Source organism: Gorilla gorilla, chromosome 19 (assembly GCF_029281585.2).
Source record: "Gorilla gorilla gorilla isolate KB3781 chromosome 19, NHGRI_mGorGor1-v2.1_pri, whole genome shotgun sequence".
Classification (NCBI taxonomy): domain Eukaryota; kingdom Metazoa; phylum Chordata; class Mammalia; order Primates; family Hominidae; genus Gorilla; species Gorilla gorilla.
This window is the reverse complement of record NC_073243.2, coordinates 101,731,038-101,758,209: the sequence shown is the minus strand read 5'-3', so window position 1 is coordinate 101,758,209 and position 27,172 is coordinate 101,731,038. Positions and strand designations below refer to the sequence as shown.

General features: G+C 39.8%; 1 protein-coding gene and 1 long non-coding RNA gene across 3 annotated transcripts in view; one reads left to right on the top strand and one right to left on the bottom strand.

Moving 5' to 3' along the window:
• Positions 1–4,011: 4,011 nt before the first annotated feature.
• On the bottom strand, positions 4,012–15,792 carry LOC115931215 (uncharacterized). The gene is made up of 3 exons (XR_008673269.2): positions 15,660–15,792; positions 13,397–13,632; positions 4,012–5,892 (listed from the first exon to the last, which is right to left on the bottom strand). It is a non-coding gene; the product is annotated as an uncharacterized lncRNA (long non-coding RNA).
• Positions 15,541–27,172, top strand: part of MARCHF6 (membrane associated ring-CH-type finger 6) — an 82,923-nt gene continuing 71,291 nt past the window's right edge. The window contains exon 1 of one of the 2 annotated variants that reach the window (XM_004059033.5): positions 15,541–15,774. In XM_004059033.5, the coding sequence (XP_004059081.1) occupies positions 15,756–15,774 (19 nt within the window). In that variant the 5' untranslated portion in view covers positions 15,541–15,755. The remainder of the gene's footprint in view (positions 15,775–27,172) is intronic. The other variant, XR_010131807.1, reaches the window with a different exon arrangement.

The window sequence follows — 27,172 nt, the reverse complement described above, 5'->3', positions numbered from 1 at the left end:
TGTAAGAAATATACATTGGGGCTGGGCGTGGTGGCTCACGCCTGTAATCCCAACAGTTTGGAAGGCCAAGGCGGGTGAATCACCTGAGGTCAGGAGTTCGAGACCAGCCTGGCCAACATGGTGAAACCCCGTCTCTACTAAAAATGCAAAAATTAGCTGGGTGTGGTGGCGCATGCCTATAACCCCAGCTACTCTGGAGGCTGAGGCACAAGAATCGCTTGAACCTGGGAGGCGGCGGCTGCAGTGAGCCAAGATCACACCACTGCACTCCAGCCTGGGTGACAGAGCAAGACTTTGTCTCAAAAAAAAAAAAAGAAATATACATTGAGGTATTTAGGGACACCAAGGCATCATGTCTACAATCCCCTAAATGGTTAGAAAAAGTAATATATTCAAGTTATACCTGTATGGACAGAAAGAAAGAGAAGGGTAAAGCAAATGTGGCAGAATGTTAACATTTGGGGAATGTGGGAAATGTATATGGGAATTTGTACTATTATTCCAACTTTTCTATAAGCTTAAAAGTAAGCAGTTTAAAAAATTGGAAGAGGATCAACCAACTGGAATGGGGCATGCTCTAAAGGAAACAATTCTAAGGCCTTAACATCGAGATGCAGTGAGCTGTGTGGGCAGCCAGGGCTCTGGGATGTCCTAATGAGGCAGGCTCAGGAACAAGGGATGCAGCGTCCCAGCCACACTGACTGGTGGGGCAGAGAGAGGTGAGGAACATTGGATCAGACGCCCCATCCACTTACAGAGATGGGCCAGGATCCAAGGAGGCATGGTGAGCTGGGTTTGGTTCAGATGGGCATCCATCCAAGGAGTTTCAACGGGAAGGTGTGATGGTTAATACTGAGTGTCAACTTGATTGGATTGAAGGATGCAATATTGATCCTGGGTGTGTCTGTGAAGGTGTTGCCCAAGGAGATTAACATTTGAGTCAGTGAACTGGGAAAGGTAGACCCACCTTTAATGGGGTAGGTAACATCTAATCAGCCGCCAGCGAATATAAAGCAGGCAGAAAAACGTGAAGAGGGGAGATGGGCCTAGCCTCCCAGCCTGCATCTTTCTCCCCTGCTGGACACTTCCTGCCCTCAGACATCAGACTCCAAGTTCTTCAGTTTTGGGACTCGGACTGACTCTCCTTGTTCCTCAGCTTGCAGACAGCCTACTGTGGGACCTTGTGATCGTGTAAGTTATTACTTAATAAACTCCCCTTTATATATATATATATAAAATATATATATGTATTTCCTATTAGTTCTGTCCCTCTAAGAGAACTCTGACCAGTACAGAAGGTGAGGTGGAAAAGCCAGGAGACCAGTCCTGTTGCTGGGGGTGGAGGAAAGCATGCTCAGCAGCACCACCCCCATCCTCCGACTGCACACCCAACACGGGAGCATCTCATCAACACAGTGATGAGTGAAGTAAGCTGGACACAAAAGGTCCTTACCATAGGATTCTATTCATGTGAAGCTCACATACAGGCAAACCAAACAGATGGTGATGAAGGTCATATCCATGTCCACAGGGGAGTGGATATTAGCTGGGAAGGGCAGGAGGGAAGTTGGTGGGTCCTGGAAATGTTCTATATCTTGATCTGGATGTTGGTTTCAGTTTATTAAGATGAGCACTTACGCTTTGTGCATATTTTTCTGTATGTGTAAATCCTCCATTTAAAAAGGTTCGGATTGCCCCACCCCCACCTTGGCACAGAGCACTGAAATCACGGTCATCTAAGTGAGGCATTCACAGAGATTCAATGGAGACACGATTTACGCTGTTTGTTATTTCGTTGCTAAGCAACGCAGTCTAAGCTGCACAACTAAGTGACACCATTAACAGCCAACATGGTGGGGAGGGGTGGGTGTGCTAAGACAAGGATCCCAGCGTGATGGCCATGGATGATTCCTGCTCTCAGCCCCCATTTTGCTGTTGGAGGTGGGGGCTGGGGGTTGGGGGTGCAGTGAGCAGCACAGACCAAACAGAAGGCCTGGCCCCTCCTGGCGTGGGCTGGCTGCAGTGAGCCCTTCCTATGTCTGCCTGCTGCATCCATCACTATGGCAACCACTTCCCCAGCACTGGGGCTAAAATCAGGTTCTGTGGGTGTCTCGGCAGTGATTGGAGATCTCCCCTGCCATAGAATTGAGTGGCCTGATGAGGAGACAAAGAAGTCACTGCAGGGAAAGGCTGAGACTCGCTAAGCAGGGCCATTCCTGCCAAAGTTGCACAGATTTGAGGCTGGCGCACAGGCCTCAGAGAGAGTGGTGAAGGCTGTCTGAAGGCAGGGGTGGGCAGGATGCCAAAAGAAAGACCTAAGGACTGGTTAAAACAAAAACGATGTGGAGATAAACAAAGACCACCCAATGAGAACAAGCAAAGGCTATTCAGGGCTTGCTGTAGAAAAGGAGGCGGCTGCCATTCCTAGTGCTTGGCAGAGACTTGAAGGCAGGCAGAGGAGTGGAAAGCTTCATAGTGGAGGAGGAGAGGCTCCAGGTGTGCCCTGAGTGAAGGCTGCTGGCCTGGGGAAGCCTCAGGTGGCTCACCAGAAGCGAGGCATCCAATGCGACTGGTTAGGGGAGCATGTTGGGCTTTCTCTGGTCCTAAGTTGGAAGCAGCAGGAAAAAGTAGGGAAGCCAGTGGTTATTGATGATGTCCTGACCGTTCTGGGCAGATTGCTGTGGACGTTGTGGTTTGGCTTCTTGGACTGGCTGCTGCAGATTGTGGGTCACACTTCTGCTGTCATCTATGGGCTGGCTGCTGTCTGTATATTCTGTCTCTCTATGCAGCAGTTGGGCAGGTCGAGAAAGAGGTCCCTACCATCTATCAATGAGGAGATGGGGCCCTTTGCAGTGTAGGGACACAGCTATGAGGGCTACCCCAGGAGAAGCAGGACATGAAGCCTCAGAGGAAGGAAGGCATAACAATGCCCTTTTCTGTTTGGAGAATACAGACAAGAAGAAAGGTCTATACATGTTTAGTACAGATGAACCAGTCCTTGATCCACAGTTGGTTGAAGTCGTGGATGCAGAACCCATGAGTATAGAGGCACAACTATATATTTAAAGAGACTTATCTGTTAGAGAGCTACTCATCTGGGACTTAGGGAGCTGACCTGATACCCATTGTAACCACATGCAGCACAGGAGTTTGAAACTCTAGGCAAGGGAGGTAAGTGAGGTTAAATATCTGGCTGAACTCAGAAATCTCCAAGGAGCCCCACATGCTTTTGTGACATAGGCCCTGGGGCCATTTCTCAACTGCAGCCACTCAGGAGGTGTGAGGCCTGGGCAACTCTGCACCTGAGTGTTCTCCGCCTCTGCCCTGGCCTCCTTGGTTGGATGGTGCTTGCGTTCAGCAAGTGCTCCGTCCATGCTAGATACTGTAATTATTTTAGAGCTTCTGAATAACCGGTTACAATTTCAATTAAAAATATTTTTAGAATCAATGTCAGTCTCTGTTGGTGCAGCCATGAACTAAATGTCAGAAGCCTGGACTCAGAGTGGGGGAGAAAAGTGGATGGAAGGGCCAGCAGTAGAAACACAGCACCTGTGGGTACCAGGGGAGGGTACATGTAGTCCTGCCTCGGCTATCCGCCCTCCCTAGACTGGCCAATTTCCCCTAGAACTCTGTGTTTTGAGTGAGGGAGGCGCAGTTCTCTAAAAGAAAGGAAGACATTATTGCCAGGAGAAGAAGGAAGGAGAACTTAACAGACAAACATAACATGCACATGCATTCAACGTTTGTGGTCAAATAGAAGACTTAAGCCTAAGGGATCTAGAAATTCTAGTTAGATCCCGAAGTTACATCTAAGCAGTCATAATGGTGATCATTATGTGGCTTCTCCAGCTGATGTTGTAAAAATGATTCTCTCCCAGTAAAGCTAGGCAGTAGTTCCTAATCTAACTGTAGCCTTCGCCTTCTTTGAGGACAGAAATCAGGCCTTAGACTTGCCTAATCTGCTTGTTTTGGGGATCTTTCATAGCGTATTATACAGAATAAGTACTCAAATGATGTTTGATGATAATTGTCTTGTTTCAGTTCAGGCTGCTATTTCAGAATATCATAGACCGAGTGGCCTAAATCCTATAAGAAAACTCACTAATCCCATCATGGGGACCTTGTCTTCACGACCTCATCTAAACCCAATTATCTCCCAAAGGCCTCACCTCCTAGTACCAGCACATTGGGGATTAGGATTTTAACATATGAATTTTGGGGGGACATAAACATTCAGTCCATAAAACAATAAAGACACGCGAGAAGCTAACAAGAGATATTCAGCGTCAGAGCTCAATGGTTTCCATGAATAATGGAGTGAGATATGCCAGATAATTCCTCAAGGTTCTTTGGATTCCATGTGTCTAAGATAAAAACTCTTAGGAAGAGTTTCACTTTGGAGCAAATATACAATTTCAGGTTAGAAGTCAAAATATCAGATGAAAATGTATGATCTCTCCACAATATCTGTGGGGGATTGGTTTCCAGACCCTGCACCCAAAATCCATGGGTGATCAAGTTCCTTATATAAAATGGTATAGAATTTGCATGTAACCTATTCATATCCTCCTTTAAATCATGTCTAGGTTACTTATAATGCCTAATACAATGTAAATGTTATGTAAGTTGGCGTACTATATATCTATGTTTGTTTGTTTGAGACAGGGTCTCACTCTGTCGTCCCGGCTGGAGGGCTGTGGCGCGATCACAGCTCACTACAACCTTGACCTCCTGGGCTCAAGTGAACCTCCCACTTCAGCCTCCTGAGTAGCCAAGACTACAGGCACATGCCACCATGCCTGGCTAAAAAAATTTTTTGGTAGAGTTGGGGTCTATGTTGCTTAGGCTGGTCTCAAACTCCTGGGCTCAAGCAATCCTCCTGCCTCAGCCTCCCAAAGTGCTGTGATTACAGGTGTGAGCCACCATGCTTGGCTTGTCATACTATTTCATTTAGGGAATACAGACAAGAAGAAAAGTCTATACATGTTTAGTACAGATGAACCTATTCTTGATCCACAGTTGGTTGAATCCATGGATGCAGAACCCATGAACAGGGAGGGCCCGCTGTAGATTTTATTTATTTATTTACGTAGTTTTGAGACAGAGTGTCATTCTGTTGCCCAGGCTGGAGTGTAGTGGCACGATGTTGGCTCACTGCAGCCTCTGCCTCTCAGGTTCAAGTGATTCTCCCACCGCAGCCTCTCGAGTAGCTGGGATTACAGGTGTGCGCCACCATGCCCGGCTAATTTTTGTATTTTTTTAGTAGGGATGGTTTTCACTATGTTGGCAACGCTGGTCTTGAACTCCTGGGTTCCAGTGATCCTCCCTCCTCAACCTCCAAAAGTGCTAGGATTAGAGGTGTGAGCCACCGCACCCAGCCCCAGCTGTATATTTAAAGAGACTCAGCAGTTAGAGAGAGACTCAACTGCATCCTAGGGAGCTGACCTAAGAATCACTGTAGCCATATGCAGCACAGGAACCTGAAACTCTAGGCTCAGCTGCAGCCTTTTCAGTGATGAAGTCAATGCTTAAGTCTAGACTAGTGATGAATAAGGTAGCTGTAAGTATGAATAGTTCGTCACCCACTGCTGGGTTTGCATCCTCCTCCAAATAGGCCCTCCTTATTTGCTTCCTGTGGCTGCTGTAGCAAATTATCACAAACTGGGAGGCTTAAAACAACAGAAGTTTATTCCCTCCCAGTACTGGAGTTGAGAAGTCTGAAATCAAGGTGTTGGCAGGGCCACATTTCCTGCCGAGGCTCTGAGAATCCATTCCTTGTGTCCTTCAGCTTCTGGTGGCTGCCAGCATTCCTTGGCCTGAAGCTGCATCATTCCAGTCTTTGCTTGAACCCAGGAGGCAAAGGTTGCAGTGAGCCGAGATTATGCCACTGCACTAAGAAAAAAAAAAGAATTGGAGATTGACACAAACATAAAAAGGAGGTTTTATCTTACTGGAAAAATTATGGGAGAATTTTGTGATAAAGAGCTTAGAAGGTTTTGTAAAATAAACTTATCTTTATAAATAACAAGAATGTTTTTAATAGCATGAACTTTCAAATTTCAGAATAATTTTAAAATTTGGCTGTCTTGCTTAATGACTAAGATAAGAATGAAAGGATCTGAGGACTTACTCCATAGAATACTCAATAAATGGTGAGACTTGGCAGCCACCACTTTAACCAAGTACTCAAACTCAGAATGTGAATCATGGCACAACCTGACTTTCTGGCCTCCAGATGTACTGTAATATGAAAAACACATAACCGGCCAGGCGAGGTGGCTCATGCCTGTAATCCCAGCACTCTGGGAGGCCAAGGTGGGCGGATCACTTGAGGTCTGGAGTTCGAGACCAGCCTGGCCAACATGGTGAAACCCCTGTCTCTACTAAAATACTAAAAATACAAAATTACAAAAATTAGCTGGGTGTGGTAGTGTGTGCCCATAATCCCAGCTGCTCGGGAGGGTGAGGCAGGAGAATAGCCTGAACCTGGGAGGTGGAGGTTGCAGTGAGCCAAGATCACACCACTGCACTCCAGCCTAGGCAACAGAGCGAGACTCCATCTCAAAAAAAAAAAAAAAAAAAAAGAGAGAAAAGAAAAATGCATAATCATCTATCAAATATTCTTGCAAAAACATGTTTAACTTGAATCAGATTAAGCCTCTAAGCCTACCTGCTAGTTTATAGGAAATACAGGGGCTAAAGGAACAAGCTAATGACACCAAGAGGAATCAGTCAGATAAATCTATAATGAAGGACATTCATTGCATGAAACAATTGTTCTATGGTCTTCCAAAAGGCATTGTCATTGGCAAACAAAAAGTACTAGGACTATTCTAGACTAAAGGAGATGGACTATCAAGACCAAACCAGTGGCAATAAGGGAAACCAGATTGGACCCTTGTTAAACAAACAAAATTATAAAGGTCATGCTTGGGAAAATTAGAGAAACTTTAGAGTCTATATATTATTATGGTGTGGAAATCGTTTTCAAGGACATTATTCTAACCTTAGGAGATACATGCTAAAGTATTTAGGGGCAAAGATGTTCAAATATATATACTTTGGCCAGGCTCGGTGGCTTGTGCCTGTAATCCCAGCACTTTGGGAGGCCAAGGTAGGAGGATCACTTGACCTGAAGAGTTTGAGATCAGCCTAGCTAACATGGTGAAACCCCATCTCTACTGAAAGTACAAACATTAGCTGGGTGTGGTGGTGCACATCTGTAATCCCAGCTACTTGGGAGGCTGAGGCACCAGAAGTACTTGAGCCCAGGAGGCGGAGGTGATAGTGGGCTGAGATCGCACCATTGCACTCCAGCCTGGGTGATAGAGTGAAACTGTCTAAAAACAAAACAAAACTATATGTATATACATATTTTTGGAACTGTATATATAATATACGTATATTATATATAATATATATAGTTCCTTTCTGTATCATTGGAAATATATAATATGTTATATATAACATATAACATATATAATATATTATATATAATATATGGTATATATTACGTATAATATATATAATAAATATATATTACGTATAATATATATAATAAATATATATTACGTATAATATATATAATAAATATATATTACGTATAATATATAATAAATATATATTACGTATAATATATATAATAAATATATATTACGTATAATATATATAATATATATTACGTATAATATATATAATATATATTACGTATAATATATATAATATATATTACGTATAATATATATAATATATATTACGTATAATATATATAATATATATTACGTATAATATATATAATATATATTACGTATAATATATATAATATATATTACGTATAATATATATAATATATATTACGTATAATATATATAATATATATTACGTATAATATATATAATATATATTACGTATAATATATATAATATATATTACGTATAATATATATAATATATATTACGTATAATATATATAATATATATTACGTATAATATATATAATATATATTACGTATAATATATATAATATATATTACGTATAATATATATTACGTATAATATATATTACGTATAATATATATTACGTATAATATATATAATATATATTACGTATAATATATATTACGTATAATATATATAATATATATTACGTATAATATATATTACGTATAATATATATAATATATATTACGTATAATATATATTACGTATAATATATATAATATATATTACGTATAATATATATTACGTATAATATATATAATATATATTACGTATAATATATATTACGTATAATATATATAATATATATTACGTATAATATATATTACGTATAATATATATAATATATATTACGTATAATATATATAATATATATTACGTATAATATATATAATATATATTACGTATAATATATATTACGTATAATATATATAATATATATTACGTATAATATATATAATATATATTACGTATAATATATATAATATATATTACGTATAATATATATAATATATATTACGTATATATATATAATATATATTACGTATTATATATATAATATATATTACGTATTATATATATAATATATATTACGTATTATATATATAATATATATTACGTATTATATATATAATATATATTACGTATTATATATAATATATATTACGTATTATATATATAATATATATTACGTATTATATATATAATATATATTACGTATTATATATATAATATATATTACGTATTATATATATAATATATATTACGTATTATATATATAATATATATTACGTATTATATATATAATATATATTACGTATTATATATATAATATATATTACGTATTATATATATAATATATATTACGTATTATATATATAATAAACATATATTACGTATTATATATAATAAACATATATTACGTATTATATATATTAAACATATATTATGTGTATTATACATAATATATTAAACATATATTATGTGTATTATACATAATATATTAAACATATATTATGTGTATTATACATAATATATTAAACATATATTATGTGTATTATACATAATATATTAAACATATATTATGTGTATTATAATAATATATTAAACATATATTATGTGTATTATAATAATATATTAAACATATATTATGTGTATTATACATAATATATTAAACATATATTATGTGTATTATACATAATATATTAAACATATATTATGTGTATTATACATAATATATTAAACATATATTATGTGTATTATACATAATATATTAAATATATATTATGTATATTATATCTAATATAGTATATATTAGATATAATTATACATAATATATTATATATAATCATACATAATATATTATATATTATATATAATAATTGTATATAATTATACATAATATATATTATATATAATAATTGTATATAATTATACATAATATATATTATATATAATTGTATATAATTATACATAATATATTATATATTATATTTAATAATTATATATAATTATACATAATATATTATATATTATATTTAATAATTATATATAATCATACATAATATATAATATATAATTATATATAACATAAAATATATAATTATATATAACATATAATATAAAATATATTATATATAATATATTATACATAATATATAATATATATAAAATATATCAAATATATAATATATATAAAAATATAATATCAAATATATAATATATATATTTCCAAATGATACAGAAAGGAATGATATCATTAAAATAAATAGGCTAAATATTAACAATTGTTGAATCTAGGTTGGGCATGCAGGTGTTCATTATATGAATCCTTTAACTTTTCTGAATATTTCAAAATGTTTATAACAAAAGTTTGGAGAAAAGAACAACTGGTCTTCAAGGCCTTCATTTTAGTGACAATCTGGGTTAAATTGTAAGTAATTTTTATGTGAATATTGTATAAGAAATACATGGTGCTCTATTTTGATTATTTGATTTAACTCGGTGTATATCACTGTTGAGCATATCTGCATGAAGTACTGAAAATGAATTCATTATAACCAAGAAATCCCAATGTAAGAGCATAGACACACTAACCCTAATGTATGGTTGTTACTGGATTGATTTTTCAGCTATGGTATGAATTTGTCTTTTCCTAAGAAAAGCATTCACACACATGTTGCTATTTCAGTGACATAAAGTATCTCCTGGAAAATCATACATTACTCATTCAGCCAAAATTTAGTGACACCCTACTATGTGTCAAGCCCTGTGTTGGCCTTAGGGATACATCAGTACATGAAATGAGGCCTCTGCCATTGGGAAGCCACAGGCCGCAGACTCTCACATGCCTAAGGACAGCCGTGCCCTTGCCCATGGAAAAGTGCAGGGTTCTCTGAAGATTTTGCTTGCATGTAACCTAAAAATTATGCATTGCATATCCTCATTTCTTGATGAATACAATTTTATATTTTAAGTTTAAATGGTGGCAAAAGATGTAATTCCAGTTTAAAAATTGAGATTTTAAAATAAAATTGTTTCATTACTCTTTTTTAAATAGTCATAGTGTAGTAGCTTTATAATCTGTGTTTGCTAACTTCCATACCTGAGGTCTTTGTGGATGGTTTCTGCTACCTGTTGTGTGTTAGTTCTTGTGCTACGTGTGTGTTGTCTCACACACACACACACACACACACACACACACACACACACACACACACACATATCTATCTGTCAAAGAATCTCCACAAATAAATTTTTAGGGACAATGAGTAGCACACAGGTATATTCTTCCACAGAGAATTTGTGTTTGCTTTTGCCAGGTGCTTAGGGGGTCCCAGCACTCCAAGATTACATCAAACTAAACTCACTGCTTAAGATTATTGGATCACTAGGGTATGAATTTGGGGTACAGTCTATGCCAGGGCTGATTCATGGGCATAAATTTTCTATAACTTTTAAAAAATAAGGCTCAGATAAGTTTCCTAAAAGTCTCCAGGAGAAGTCAGATTAATTTGGTTCACCATTCCCCTGAGAGAGCAGCTGTGTGGGTCTTGGGCGAGGCTCCTGGTGGAAGGTCTCTTAACAGATGCCTTCCCTTGGGCAGGCTCTGGGCTTTGACAGTCGTCCTTTTTGCTGCTAGAAACTGTCAAATAGAAGTTCAAGTTTGCCTGGTTCAGCAAAACAAAAGCAGCCTTCATGTTCCATTTACTTTTTGGTATTCTCTCTTGTCCTTAGATTTTGGCCTGGTGGGCCAGGCATGGTGGCTCATGCCTGTAATCCAGCACTTTGGGAGGCTGAGGCAGACGGATCACTGGAGGTCAGGAGTTTGAGACCAGCCTGGCCAACATGGTGAAACCCTGTCTCCACAAAAATTCAAAGATTAGTCAGGAGTGGTGGCACATGCCTGTAATCCCAGCCACTCAGGAGGCTGAGGCGGGAGAATTGCTTGAACCCAGAAGGCAGAAGTTGCAGTGAGCAGAGATCACACCACTCCAGCCTTGGCAGCAGAGTGAGGGAGACTCTGTCTCAAAAAAAAAAAAAAAAAAAATTTTTGGCCTGGTAGTTACCTTACTATTTTTGTCAGGCGTTCAGTGCTTTTAGGAATCTGTTTTCTATATTTTATATAGAATTTCCAATTGTTGGTCTAAAAAACCCAGTCTGCCATAGTCTTAGAAAGGGAAGCGAACTTCACCACTTTTCTCAGTACTTTAAATGAGAGGTTCTTTTAACCTAGGATTCATGCATGGAGTTCAAGGCATCTATATACCCCCCTGAAATTTCATGCAATGTTTTGTGTTTAACCAATTTTTTCTGGGAACAAAATCCATAGATTTTATCAGATTGTTAAAGGTGCCAATGATAGAGACACCCTCAAATTTGATAACTATTGCTTTAGAGTTCTATCAGTACCTAGTAATTTTAATTAAAAAATGATTTTAGAATGATTTCACTCACAGAAAAGTTCCAAGTAGAGTGCAAGACAGTCTCCACATTGTCCTCACCCAGATTCGCCAATGTTAACTCTGCCCTGACCCCACACACAATTAGTCTTTCTGAACCATTTGGGAACAAGCTTCAGACCTGAGTCCACATTACCCCTAAATGCTATAGTGGGTATTTCCCCAAACAAGGATCTTCCAAATCAAGAAGTTAACATCGCTACAAGACCGTTCACAGAATCTATATAAGTTTCAATTTTTCAATTTCAACTGTCCCAAGAATATATTTTTTAAAAAATTGGACTGGGTGCAGTGGCTCATGCCTGTAATCCCAGCACTTTGGGAGGCCGAGGCGGGTGGATCACGAGGTTAGGAGTTCAAGACCAGCCTGGCCAAGATAGTGAAACCCCATCTCTACTAAAAATACAAAAATTAGCCAAGCATGGTGGTGGGCACCTGTAATCCCAGCTACTCAGGAGGCTGAGGCAGAGAATTGCTAGAACCCAGGAGGCAGAGGTTGCAGTGAGCTGAGATCACGCCACTGCACTCCAGCCTGGCCAACACAGCAAGACTCTGTCTCAAAAAAAAAAACAACTGTGTAATATTTACTTCACAGGATTGTTATGGATGTTCATTGGACATAATAAGGAGTTTGGTTAGTTGTCATTGTTAGTTTGTTACAGTTACACTGTGTCCCCCTACACTTCCCCTCTTACTCATTGCTTATTGGGGTATGGAAAGCCAGCATTGCTATAGCATTCTCGCAGCACAGTAAACACACACACATACACACACACACACACACACACACACACACACACGAGGCTGGAATCATGGGTATACTATGTCTTTAATAAAGTATCTTTCTTGGCCAGGCACAGTGGCTCACACCTGCAATCCCAGCACTTTGGGCGGCCATGGTGGGCGGATTGCTTGAGCCCAGGAGTTCGAGACCAGCCTGGGCAACATGGTGAAACCCCATCTATACCAAAAACAAACAAACAAAAAAACAAACCACAAAAATTAGCTGGACGTCATATGCCTGTAGTCCCAGCTACTTGATACTCAGGAAGCTGAGGTGGGAGGATCACTTAAGCCAGAGTGGTGGACTGTTGCAATGAGCCAAGATCATGCCACTGCACTCCAGCCTCGGTAACAATGTTTCAAAAAAAAAAAAAAGTATTTTTCTTGATTGGACAATGAGAATTCTAATTGTAATGGATATCTATTGTTTGGTCCTCCCCCTTCTTGTGGGAAACGGTCTTTCTCTACTTCCACAAGGTAGTGTCCATTGTTCTTACCTGAAATGGCAGTTACAAGAACATGACAATGTCCATGTTCTTAAAGATCCTAGATCTTTTGCACAATGATTTGATTCACGGACAGGCAACTAGCTGGACCAATGAACTAGCCTTCCCTGAGAATTTTTACCTTGGGACTAGAGATCATCATCCTTACCTCGCCTGTCTGATGATGAGGCAGAAGATGAAATGTTGGGAGCTGTCAGTGGCCTTGTTTCCAGACATATGGAGGAAGCTGGTCTAACAGCATGAAGCCAATGTGCAGAGAGAGTGGCAGAGCTGAGCCATGGGGGCAGAGGCATTCTCATTCCAGTAGTCCCAGCAGTCCCTCCCCTTCTTGGAGTCTGTCCATATCAACAGTACATTCCTCCCTTCTGCCTAACAGTTGAGTTCCTGTCAATGGCAACCAAGAGAGGTGTGACTGATTCATGTATTGAAAGGGCTGTTGTGAGAACTCGTGCCTGACTCACAGTGGGGACTCAACAAATGTTGGTTTATTACTCTTATATTTAACGCCTAAAGTCTGAATGCGAAAAGGTTAGGGCAATTCCAGACGGAATTACTATGCAGAAGGGAAAACTGGTTAACAGGTTAACTTTCCTTTGAACATCACAAGGGAAGGCACCTAAAGACAAAAGGAAGGCTTCCTCCACGCCCCCCCATACACACACATTCCCTTCATCCTAACCTGGCTCTGCAGCTCCGAGGGTCACATACCTGCCCTTGGCACTACTAGTACTTCCTCCAGCAAGTCTCAGTCTTTCTTTCAGAATCCTTCGCGCTTATGCCATATAACATCTGATCGGCCCGGTCTTTGCCCCTAGTATCAGCAGGGCAATACGTGCCCTGCTACAGGTCTTACAGGGAGGATGAGCTCTTGGAGTTGGATCAGAAGGAGAGGGGCTGGGGAAAGAGCGTCTTCAAATTGTTTCTTTGCCGGTAGTATATATAAACATATTTAGGCAGGGCATAGTGGCACATGTCTGTAACCCCAGCACTTTGGGAGGCCGAAGCGTGAGGATCGCTTAAAGACAGGAGTTGAAAATCATACTGGTCAACATAGTGAGATTGCAGTGAGCCATTATCGCGCCACTGCATTCCTGCCTGGGTGACAGTGCGAGACCCCTTCTCAAAAAAAAAAAAAAAAAAAAGAAAGAAAAAAATCATAAGCAAACAACAAAAAAACAAATTTAAAGAATGGCTGTCTGCTTAACTCTCCGTGCCAGCCCTTGAAATCAGTGGGTATTATTATGTAGAGTTTGAGTTCTTTCCTCCCTTGAGTAACATGAGTGACATCAGTAACATTAGTCAAGCGCTGCTCTTTTTGAAAGACTGTATTTCATTATTTTTATTCTAAACCTTACTCTGTTTGATGAAGATTGGGGGAGGGGCCCTCCCAATTCCACCACTCACATATAACAGCGGTTGCTAGCATTATTTGTGCTAGGTCATCTGCATATTGTTTAAACATTTTTCGAGGCTGGAAAGACTGCTCCCACTCAGGCAATTCTGACGTGGCGGCCCTTCTAATTTATATTCTCTAAATAATTCTTCATTTAGAGAAACAGTCAAGGATTACAGTGAGGGAGGGCGACGTGCTGACGCGGACAGAGCTTGGCTTTTGATCATTCTCCCCTTAGCTCTGCCCAGGCAAGCGTCCCTAACTCAGGGTATCGGAACCGATCTGCCTTAGAGGAGGATTATGTTTCAACCACCAGCCTCAGCGGTTTACTCAAATAGTCCTTCCAGCCAAATGCAGAAGTCTCCCTGGGAGTAATTTTGGTGAAGTCAGCTTTTGCCTTTTTCATCACAGGCAGGCTTTAGTAGTTCCTCAAAACGTGCACCACAACTGCCCGGGTGCCAAACAGAAATGCTGATGCCTGGGCCCACTCTAGCCATTTGGCCTCGGCATCACGGTGCGGGAGCGTGGGGCGCAGACTCGCATTGTCACAGGAACCTCCCGGCCTTCCGAAGAGCCCCGCGCTGGGGCCTTTGTCTCGCATGTCGGCTGGGGCGGGAGCTAGGTTCTCGCAGCCTCCTCCCACCGCTCTGCGCCTTCTTTGTCCCTCCAGAAGCCGCCATCAAAGCTCAGCTCCTGATTAGGTTTCGGCCCCGCTGTCCGGCGCAGTCTCGGCGACTACCCCAGGCGGCCTGGCGCACGCGAGGATTCGCCGCGCCCCAGATGAAGGTGCCTCCCCTCCTTAGCCGCCGACCGACAGTGCACGCCACGGCCGCCGGAAGTGACAGCGCCTGTGGCTGGGGAGCCCCCGCCCCTTCCGCCTCGGCGCCCCGCCCAGGCCTCGCCCCTAGGTGTTCCCGCCCCTCCCCCTCCCGTGTCGCTCGCTTTCTGTCAGCCTCTCTCCCTCTCCCTCTCCCCTCTCCTTCCTCTCGCTTCCTCTCTCGCACCTGAGCGTACGCACCTGCCCGGGCCCGGCTCCCTCCTCCTCTCCCCTCACTCTTTCCCCGCCCGGCCGCGGGAGCCTCGTGGCTGCGTCACCGCCGCCCCCCCAGACAAGATGGACACCGCGGAGGAAGGTAAGTCGGCGACGCGCGGCGCCCGAGCCCTTGCGTCGGCGCCCGGGTTCGTGCCCCGGCCAGGTCCGCGGCGCTCGAGGTGGGCCGCTGGATCGCGGCGCGGCGGGCGCCTGGGCCGTTTGTCCACCCGCTGGGCCTCTAGGCCGGGGAGCGGAAGGTGACCCTCTGCGCGCCCCCCGCCGTTTCCCGCCCGCGCCGCCGAGGGGGGCGGGGACCCTGCCGGGCAGGGGCCGGGGCCGCGGCCGGGGTCGGGGCCTCGGGGCTGCTCCAGGCCGGCGTGGCCTCCCTTGTCCCCGCCGTCGCGCGCTGGCCCAGAAAAGGGGGCCGCTGTCGCTGCCGTCCGGGGGCGTTTTCCGCACCCTTCCCCCACTGGGTTTTGTCTTTCTTTACGTCCTTCTGCCTATTGCTCGCCAGGCCCTACCCCCTCGCGACAGAACTTCTTTGTTGACTTTGAAACTTCGCGAAAAATACCCCGCCAGGTGACGGCCGAGTGGAGTGAGCTGACCCCTATTGAAAAGCCTGGTCCTCGGCTTGCCTGCAGCTCGAGAATCTGTTTACTAAACGGGGAGGCTCTTTTGTTGCGATCCATTTGGTTTTAAATCCTTGACACCTATAAGCAGGGTTCTGTTTGTTTTGTTTTGCGATTGCTTGCGTTTTGGATACGGTTACATTGAACAAACTGACCCTTGTAAAATGAATACTTAAGATATAAACGTCCACACCTTATGTCTCTTCAAACGCATTTTCTTACCCACTGAAGGTAGTAGATTATTTTTAACCAGCTGTGTTTTTAAATGAGTGGTGAGTTTATAGAGGAAATTACTAAATTTTGCCTTTTTTGATGTTCCGGTTATCGTGCAAATGCTTTTCTACTTTAGGTATATTTATGGGGGTATAAGCGTCTTTCAACCTTATGGGTTGCGATTTTGGCGATTTTAAACGAAAATGAATTATCAAACGCCGTCATGGAGTGCAATAGTGAGTGAAAAAAGTTTGATATTATCTATGTAATGAGTTGATAACGACTTATGTTTTTTAAAGAAGTCTTGCCTTTAATAAAAACCTCAACTATAACATGTGGCACTTGATGTACATTCGCGTTCCATCTTCGTAAAAAGCCTGTGGAATAGGTAGGTATTATCTTTTATAGATGTGGAAATGTAGGCTTCGTTATTTTAATAGCTTGTCGAAGCTTTACACAGGTAGTAAGAGACAGATTTGAACCTAGGCATTCTGATTGCAAGTAATTTCCGTTTCATTATGCCACAGTGTGTTTATTATATACACTGAGTGTAGCTAATCGCCACTGGAGACGCCTTTGGAAAAAATAGTAAAGCGAAACTGCTGAAGGTTGGGAACTATTTCTTTTTGACAGGTGGTCCTTGCGTGTAAATTTCCATCTACGTAGGTTTCACATCCTTTTAGATTCAGGTTTTAATGAGTAAATCTAGTAAGGCATGTATTTATCACAGGATAGGTACGGACGTATTACATTCAATTCTCATTCTTTTGGCCTGGGCATTGCTACTTGCATACTTTTATGGTGTGACAGTAATCTGTGGTAATTCAGGAATTGCGCTCGAAGCACGTATGGAATCATGAAATATTTTCACTGTACTTCTAGTGCTTAAATATATTTTTTCTCTTGTAAAATTATAATCAGGATAAGGTATACATAACATTTATTTATTGAACACTGTTCCCTGTTAAAATAACATGTGCTGAAGACTCAACGTGTAGTATGTGCTTTACTAAACACTTTATATACATTTCATTTAATTCTCTCACATCGTTAGGTAGTCGGCATTTTCATTTTACAGATGAGGAAACTGATGGTTAGTATGATTAAGTAACTTGTCCAAGATAATACAGGTAGTAAATGGCAGAGGCAAGATTCAAGCTCATGTCTCAGACTCGCACTTAAATTAGATATTTATTTATGAGTGTATACTACAAGTCCAATGTTGAAATTTATTTTTGTCACTCCCTCTATAGGATGAATCATTTATATAATTTGGTGGAAACTTTATTTTGCTTTATTTTGTTTTATGAAATTATTAGTCATGAAATGCAAGTGAATTTTAGTGCTGTATTCTCATTCCTGCTTTTGCAAAATTCCAGTTTGGAAGTCTTCTGACTTTTTTACAATTAAATTTAAGTTGAAATAACACTTAAAGGAAAAGGGAGGGTTATAGAGGATTAAAAATGATATAGCAAAGATGCCAAAAAACTAATAAAAAATGTTCTATTTGTGAAATCAGTTATTATAGGTTATTTCTTTAAAAAATGCGACTTAGGTTTTTAAAATCTGATTAGAAATTTTTTGGTAGGAGATATTCAAAGTATGGCCAAACATAAAACTAAATTTAAAAAAAATCAGTATCACCTACTTTTGAAAACACTAATACTGTTGTGGTTCTGTTTTTTATTTATTTTATTTTATTTTATTTTCCGAGATGGAGTCTTGCCCTGTTACCCAGGCTGAAGTGCAGTGGCATGATCTCTGCTCACTGCAACCTCCACCTCCTGGGTTCAAGCGATTCTCCTGTCTCAGCCTCCTGAGTAGCTGGGATTACAGGAGCGCGCCACCTCGCTCTGCTAATTTTTGTATTTTTAGTAGAGATGGGATTTCGCCATGTTGGCCAGACTGGTCTCAAACTCCTGACCTCAGGTGATGTGTCCGCCTCAACCTCCCAAAATGCTGGGATTACGAGCGTGAGCTACCATTCCTGGCCGGTTCTTTGTCCTTTAAAAATATATTTTAATATTCTGAGCAAAGAGATTAAGAATGTTACAAAAACATCAACCGTGCATATAGTAAGTCTTCCCTTCCTTTTAAAAATAGCACATTGCTTGCCTCTGATGGTACCATATATGATAGTCTGATGCTCGGAATGTTATGCATTTGTAGTAATACTCAGTTCCGACATGGCTGTTTCATACTAATTGTTTGCTAGATTTTAAAGATCTCTAAAGTTTCTTCAGTATTAAATTAATTTTTGTAAAATCAACAGGTTTATAATCCATTCTCATAATACAGGGATGGATAAATCATTCTTACTGTGTATATATTATTTGTATGAGTGCAGATGTGTTATGTCAACTGCTATCCATCCTCACATTTTTAAACTTCAGAGCTATAGGAGACCTTAGACATTTGCCCTCCTCATTTTATGGGTTAGGAGTCTGATCCTGTGATGCACTGAGATTTCTCAGTTTCAGAGAAAAGTCTATCCTTTGGTCAAGGATATACTTTTTTCTTTTTTTTAAAGGAAAAGCAGTACAATATTGGAATAGATGTTGCAAGTGTTGATGTGCAGTTCTCAAAGATAATATTAAACATTTTGTCATAGAATGCCCACATTTCGGCTCAGTGATATAAAGCTGAGGTTTTTTTTTTCTTTTCCATTTTGCTAATTACTGCTTGTATTAGCACAACATAATACAAAGTCTTAGTAATTTTATTACAGAATACCAAAGCAGCTGTTCTTTATGCTTTATGGAACATATTCATTCGAAAAGTGTGAAGCTAAAGAGTATTATGGTTGATCATGTTCTATATCACTATGGCAAAAATTTGAGGTAACTTAAATTTGGAAGAAATGAGTTAAAAGGATAGAAAGTTGTCAGAATCAGACAGCTAGTTCCTTTCTTTCTAGAACCACACGGTCTTCTTTGTTTCCAGAGATGTCTGCTGCATGTTTCTTACCACGCATTACCTTTCACTGTTTTGGCATGCTTGTGACCAAGTGTACATGCATTTATTCGTTAAATGTTTATTGAGGACCTGTTATGAACCAGGCACTATTTTATGCTTTTGGGCTAGGCAAGGAACAATATAGAGAAAATCCTTTCTTTCATAGAGCTTACATTATAGTTATTAGCTTAAGACAAAATAAACGTAGTAAATTATATGGCATAACTAGAAGGTTATAAACGCTGTGGAGAACAGTGAATTGGGAGGGAATAAGAAGTGCCAGGATATGAGGGCATGGGTTGCTTTTTTTTTTTTTTTTTTGAGACGGAGTCTTGCTCTGTCACCCAGGCTGGAGTGCAGTGGCGCGATCTTGGCTCACTAGGGGTTGCAGTTTTAAATATAGCAGTAAAGGAAGGCCTCACTGAGAAGGAGCAAAGGAGAAGGAGTTAGCCATGCAGATACTCTGGGCAGAGCATTCCAGGCAGAGGGAACATAGCCTATGTGAAGTGTCTAAGATGGGAGCATGCCTAGAGTGTTCAATAAATAACCAGGAGAGCAGTGTAGCTGTAATGGAGTAAAAGAGTTGGAGAAGAGTAAGTATAATATGAGGTCAGAAAGATATGGAGCCAATGGGGAGAGAGCATGTAGGACTTCATTGACTTTTATAGTGAGATAGGGAGCTATGGGAGGGTTTTGAGCTGACGTGAGACATAGATTGTCTTGATATGCAGCCAGCTTTCTGTATTTGTGGGTTTTGCATCTGTGGATTCATCCAATGTCAGATGGAAAATACTTGGAAAAAAATAGATGATTACCTCTGTACTGAACATGTACAGCCTTTTTTTCTTGTCATTATTCCTCAAACAATACAGTATGATGACTACATAACATTTATGTTATAATTATTCTAAGTAATCTAGAGATAATTTAAAGTACAGTTGACTCTTGAACAACATGGGTTTGAACTACATGGGTCCACTTACACATGGATTTTTTTCTTCAATAAATATATTGGAAAAAATTTTGGAGATTTGCAACAATTTGAAAAAACTTGCAGATGAACTGTGTAGTCTAGAAATAGTGAGACAGTTAAAAAGTTATGTCATTAATGCATAAAATATATGTAGATACTAGTCTTTTACTCACTATCATAAAATATATACAAATCTGTCATGAAATGTTAAAGTTTATCAAAACTTACACAAACATGTAATGGAGACTGTACATGGCACCATTCACAGTTGAGAGATGTAAAGAAACTTAAAGATACAATATTAAATCATAACTGCATGAAATTAACCGTAGTGCATACTGTGCTACTATAATAATTTTGTGGCCACCTTCTGTTGCTGTTGTTGTGAGCTCAAGTGTTGCTGTTGTTGGAGCTCCTCTCTCCAGTAAATTGTATATGGTAAAAAGTATCTCTGTGGATTCTCTTGTATTTTTCATTGCATTTAGTGCAGTACCCTAAACTTTGAATAACATGATGGGATCCATATGAGGTGCCACTAAGTGATGCTGGAAGTGCTCCAGGAAGCTGAAAAAAGGCATGACATTATGAAGAAAAAGTCGAATTGCTTCATATGTGCCATAGATTGAGGTTTGTAGCTGTGGTTGCTGGCCATTTCGGAATGATTTATCTTGTAAACAGACAGGTATCAATAAATATGGTACAGTGCTGTAAATGTAATTTCCTTCTGATTTTCTTTTTTTCCTCTAGCTTTATTGTAAGAATAAAATATATAATATAGAATACAGTATATAATATTACAATACATATTGTAAGAATGCAGCATATAATACAGTATGCGATACATATAATACAGTTTATGGATTCATGGCATAATTTTATTTTTTTTGCTCCTTCTAGGCTACACGGTTCATCTTTTTTTAAATTGTTGTGAATTTCCAAAAAATTTTCCAATATATTTATTGAAGAAAAAAATCCGTGTATAAGTGGACCCATGCAGTTCAAACTGTGGTGTTCACAGATCTGTACTTTAAATAATCTCCTGAGTACTCATAATACCTAGTATAATGTAATACAAAGGCTGGGTGCGGTGGCTCACGCCTGTAATCCCAGCACTTTCGGAGGCGGTGGCAGGCAGATCACCTGAGGTCAGGAGTTTGAGACCAGCCTGGACAACATGGCGAAACCCTGTCTCTACTAAAAATAGAAAAAATTAGCTGGATGTGGTGGCGGGTGCCTGTAATCCCAGCTCCTTGGGAGGCTGAGACAGGAGAATGGCGTGAACGTGGGAGGCAGAGCTTGCATTCAGCCAAGATTGCGCCACTGCACTTCAGCCTGGGCAACAGAGCAAGACTCTGTCTCAAAAAAAAAGTAGTACAATATATGTATTAATCTACTGTTTATGTTGTATTATGTTATGGGAAGGCTTCTGGTCACCAGTAGGCCATTAGTAGTTTTCCATTAGTAGTTTTTCAGGAGTCAAAAGTTGTATGTGTGTGTTTTTTTTTTTTTGAGACAGAGTTTTGCTCTTTTTGCCCAGGCTAGAGTACAGTGGCACCATCTCAGCTCATTGCAACCTCCGCCTCCCAGGTTCAAGCGATTCTCCTGCCTCAGCCTCCCGAGTAGCTGGGATTACAGGCATGCACCACCATGCCTGGCTAATTTTGTATTTTTCATAGAGATGGGGTTTCATCATATTGGCTTGAACTCCTGACCTCAGGTGATCCGTCTGCCTCAGCCTCCCAAAGTGCTGGGATTATAGGCGTGAGCCACCGCGCCCAGCTGTATGTGGATTTTTGATTGTGCGGGAGGTCGGTGCCCCTAACTCTTGTTCAGGGGACTCCTGTATATGGAAGGATGTGCATAGGTTACTTGGAAATACTATGCTGTTTTACATAAGGGACTTGAGCATCTGTGGATTTTGGCACCTGTGGAGTTCCTGAAACCAATCCCCCAGGGTTACTGAGTCTATCTCTTTCCTGGTTAAGACAAGTTTTTGTTTGTCTTAAATTCAAATTTCTGGAAGCTACAATCTCACTGGCTCATCTTGGGTCAGTTGCTTATCCTTTTGATCCAGGTAGCTGGGTGGTGGTGGGAAAGGTAATGGAAGAATAAGAATCATGACTGGCTGTGTCCATTCTTGAGCTGGTAAGACAGTGCAAAAGAGATCTGCTATATTGCTCAATTAGAATACTTTTTAGACTGAAGCCCTGTGAGTGATTATTGCTGGGCTATCCTCTTCCAGATGCCTACTTCCCATTTCTTCCAGGCCAGGCTTACTTTAGTGGGTTTTACTTCTGTCCTGTAAGACTATGAAGATCACTTATTTTTAGTATAATACAGGTAGAACAGAAAGAGTTCTTGAAAAGTGAATAGGAAGTAAGAACCCCCCAAGGGAAAACCTAATAATTCAGACTATATTTTAGAATGCTGTTGCAGTAGGCTAGATGAGATATGGGAGTTACATTAAGGTAGAGGGAATGGAAAGAATGGAAAAGAAGAAATAGACCAAGGTAGAATTAATAGAACATAGTAATTGAAGAGGTAATATAAGGAGGAGGAGTTAAAAATGATTGATTTTTATATTATTTCAAATGGGAATGGAAAGAGATAAGTAGTTCAGTTTTAGACATTGTTTTAGTTTGCAGGGGCTGCTGTAACAAAGTACTACAGATTGGATGCTTAAGAGAAATTTGTTTTCTCAACTCTGGAGGCTAGAAGTTTGAGATGAAGGTGTTGGTAGGCCTGGTTTCTTCTGAGGTCTCTCTCCTTGGCTTGTAGATGATTGTCTTCTGTGTCTTCATGTAGTCTTCTCTCTGTATGTCTTCATGTAGTTGTCCCTCTATGTCCTAATCTCTTCTTTTTTTAAAGACGCTAGTCATATTGGATTAGGGCCTACTTTAAGGACCTCATTTTAACTTAATTACCTCTTTAAAGATCCTGTCTCCAAATATAGTTACATTATGTATACATGCAGGTTAGGGCTTCAACACGTGAATTACGGGGGGAGGGGCAATGCAATTCAGCCCATGATAGACATGAATTCTTGAAGGCTTGGAAGACTGAAGCATTCCCTGTACACTTAGTTTTTATAACTTAACTTCATTATAATATCTTTTTTTTTTTTGGGACGGAGTTTAGCTCTTGTTGCCCAGGCTTCAGTGCAATGGCGCGATCTCGGCTCATGGCAACCTCCGCCTCCTGGATTCAAGGGATTCTCCTGCCTCAGCCTCCCGAGTAGCTGGGATTACAGGCATGCACCACCACACCTGGCTAATTTTGTATTTTTAGTAGAGATGGGGTTTCTCCATGTTGGTCAGGCTGGTCTTGAACTCCTGACCTCAGTTGATCCGCCCACCTCGGCCTCCCAAAGTGCTGGGATTACAGGTGTGAGCCCCTGTGCCTGGCTATAATACCCTTTTTACTTTACTGTGTCTCTTCTTCCCTTCTGTCACCTCTTAATGTATTCTGTAAAGATGGAATCAGGTTAATAAAGTATAATTTACACACAAATTTACCCTGTTTAGGGTGCAGTTCTGTTATAACACTTTTGAAATAGAATATTGGAGATTCCATGTCTTTTTTGATTACTTCCCCATTTACCAAATATTGGGTACATGTCTACTACGTATCTAGGACCTGTGCAACAATGTTTTCTGCATGTTTCATTTCTTCATTCCAAGTCCTTGAAAAGTGCCAAGAGGCATTTCTATTGAATGGAACAGTTTGAAGAGCATTGATGTAGCTAGAGTAGTGGTTTTCAAAGCTTTGTCCCAAGACCCCTTTACATTCTTAAAATTGAGGACCCAAAGGACTTTTGTTTATGTGGGTTTTATATGTAAAGATAGATATTTACCATATTAGAAATGAAGAATGAATACAAATTATTTAGAATATTTAAAAGTAACAATAAACTCAATATATGTTAATAAAAATAACGTTATCTGGATTATTATAAGACAATTGGATTCTCATCTCTCCCTTTGCAGTCACTTTGTTAAGTGTTTTGGTTAGTGTATATAAAAATTCAGCATCACACAGATTTATAGCTTGAAAAGGGATGAATATTTTCAGATGTTTGTATGTTCTTTGATACTATGTCAAAACTTGACAAGTGGTAGTTTCTTAATGTATCTGAAAACATGGCAGTCACCTTAAAAAATTAAATTAACTGTTAAATTAAAATCCATTGGTCTGATAGTGTAGGATAGAGTCCAGAAATAGATCCACACATAACATGGACAGTTGATTTTTGGACAGAAGTGCAAAAGCAATTGCATAAAATATAAAGGATATCGTTTTTCAACAAATGGCACTGGAATAGTTGAATAGCTATAGGAAAAAAAAAAGAACTTTGAGCTGTAGCTTGTACCATATACCAAAATTAACTCAAAGGGCTGTTAGACCTCAATGAAAAACCTAAAACTATGAAACTTCTAGGGGAAAATATAGGAGAAATTCTTCGGAATCTTGGGTTAGACCAAGATCTCTTAGGTATGACTCCAAAAGCATGATCCATAAAAGAAGTGGATAAATCAGATGGCATCAAAATTCAGAATTTCTTTCAAAATTAGAAAGACACTTAACAGAATGAAGATAGGATACAGAAGATGTATCTTATAAGGGGCTTGGAGTATATAAAAAACTCTCAGAACTCAGTAATAAGAAAACAATAACTCAGTTTTTAAAATGGTCCGAAGATTTGTATAGACACTTCACTAAAAAATACATGTACATGGCTATTAAGCATATGAAGAGATGCTAAGCATCATTAGTCAAAACCATAATGAGACACCACTTCACACCTGCTAGGATGGCTATAATCAGAAAGAACAGGTAAGTGTTGGTGAGCATTGTAGAAAAATTGGAACCTTATTTGTTACCAGGAGGAATGTAAGATAGTGTGACTGATTTTGGTAATTCCTCAAAAAGATAAGCTGAGTAACCATATGACCCAGAAATTTCATATACCCAAGAGAATTCAAAAAATATATTCACACAAAAACCTGTATATGAGTTAGCAGTATTATTTATAATAGCCAAATAGAAACAACCCAGTGTCCATCAACTGATGAGTGGATAAATGTGATCTATTTGTAAAATAGAATATTACCCAGCAGTTCAAAGGAATTAAGTACTGATGCATGGTACAACTTGGATAAATCTCATAAACATTAGGATAAGTGAAATAAGCCAGTCACAGAAGAACATATTTTCTATGATCCTATTTGTGTGAAATGTCCAGAATAGGCAAATCTATATATAGAGAAATTAGTGGTTGTCTGGAACTGGGGAGAGCAGATGGAATAGGAAGTATCCACTAATAGTTACAGGGTTTCCTTTTGGGATGATGATAATGTTCTAAAAGATTATGGTGATGGTTGCGTAACTGTAAATATACTTAAAACAATTGAATTGAAGTCTTTAAATTGGTGAACTTTATGACATATATCTCAATAAAATTGTTAATTAAAACTACTGTGAGATATCATTACATACCTATTAGGGTGGCTAAAATGGTAATAGAATGACTGACCATACCAAGTGTTTGTAAGGAGGTAGAGCAGTTGGAATTTTCATATACTGCTGGTGGGAGTGTAAAGTGGTACACCACTTCTTCTGGGGAGCAGAAAGCAACCTTCTGGGTACAGGTGAGCCAAGGTTGATGGGCAGTTATGCATAGGGAGTTGGGATATCACCGTGTGTACCTGTGCAAGTCCTGGAGTGTGTTGGGTCCTCATCAGCAGGGCTGTATGAAGGTGTTCATTAAAACAAAACTACTGATAGTGTGGCAGGAGCTAGAAAACACCCCTTTCTTCTTAGATATCCCTCCAGCACCCTCTACTGGCAAAGTTTAACTGCCCCTAGCCAAAAGAAAAGAAAAGCTTAGCATCCCTATCACTGAACAGGGACTGAAAGGGAGAATTTGGAGTTGAGAAGGGGATACATGGATAACTAGCTCATTACTGCTGAAATTGTTGGAATCATTCATTGCCTGTGCTGCTGAAGCTTGATGTTGCCCACAGCTATTGGCAGAATCTCCACCATGACTTGCGTATCTGTTAGCAGGAGTCTGCAGTACCTGCCATTAGCTGCAACTGCTGGTTTTTAGAAACAAGTAGAAAATGGTTTCGCTGTTTCTCTGCTTCTTTTTTATTTTTATTTTTGAGATGGAGTTTCGCTCTTGTCGCCCAGGCTGGAGTGCAATGGTGCAATCTTGGCTGACTGCAACCTCTGCCACCCAGGTTCAAGCGATTCTCCTGCCTCAGCCTCCTGAGTAGCTGGGATTACAAGCACATGCCACCACGCCTGGCTAATTTTGTATTTTTAGTAGAGACGGGGTTTCACCATGTTGGCCAGGCTGGTCTTGAACTCCTGACCTCAGTTGATCCACCTACCTCGGCCTCCCAAAGTGCTGAGATTACAGGTGTGAGCCACTGCACCCAGCCTCCCTGCTTCTTCTGATCTCACAGAAGTGCTTCTCATTGACAGACTCTAACTTAAGCCTAGTTGGCAAGGAGGCCAGAAAGTGCAGTTTTCAGGCTTCCAGGACCAACAGTACAGGTGAATTTTTAATTTAGTAATGATAGTAATCTGGTGAGCTAAAATAAGTAAACTTTGGGGTACATAGAGAATTGGAATTTTTTTTTTTTTTTTTTTGAGACAGAGTTTCACTCTTGTTGCCCAGGCTGGAGTACAATGGCGCGATCTCGGCTCACCGCAACCTCCAC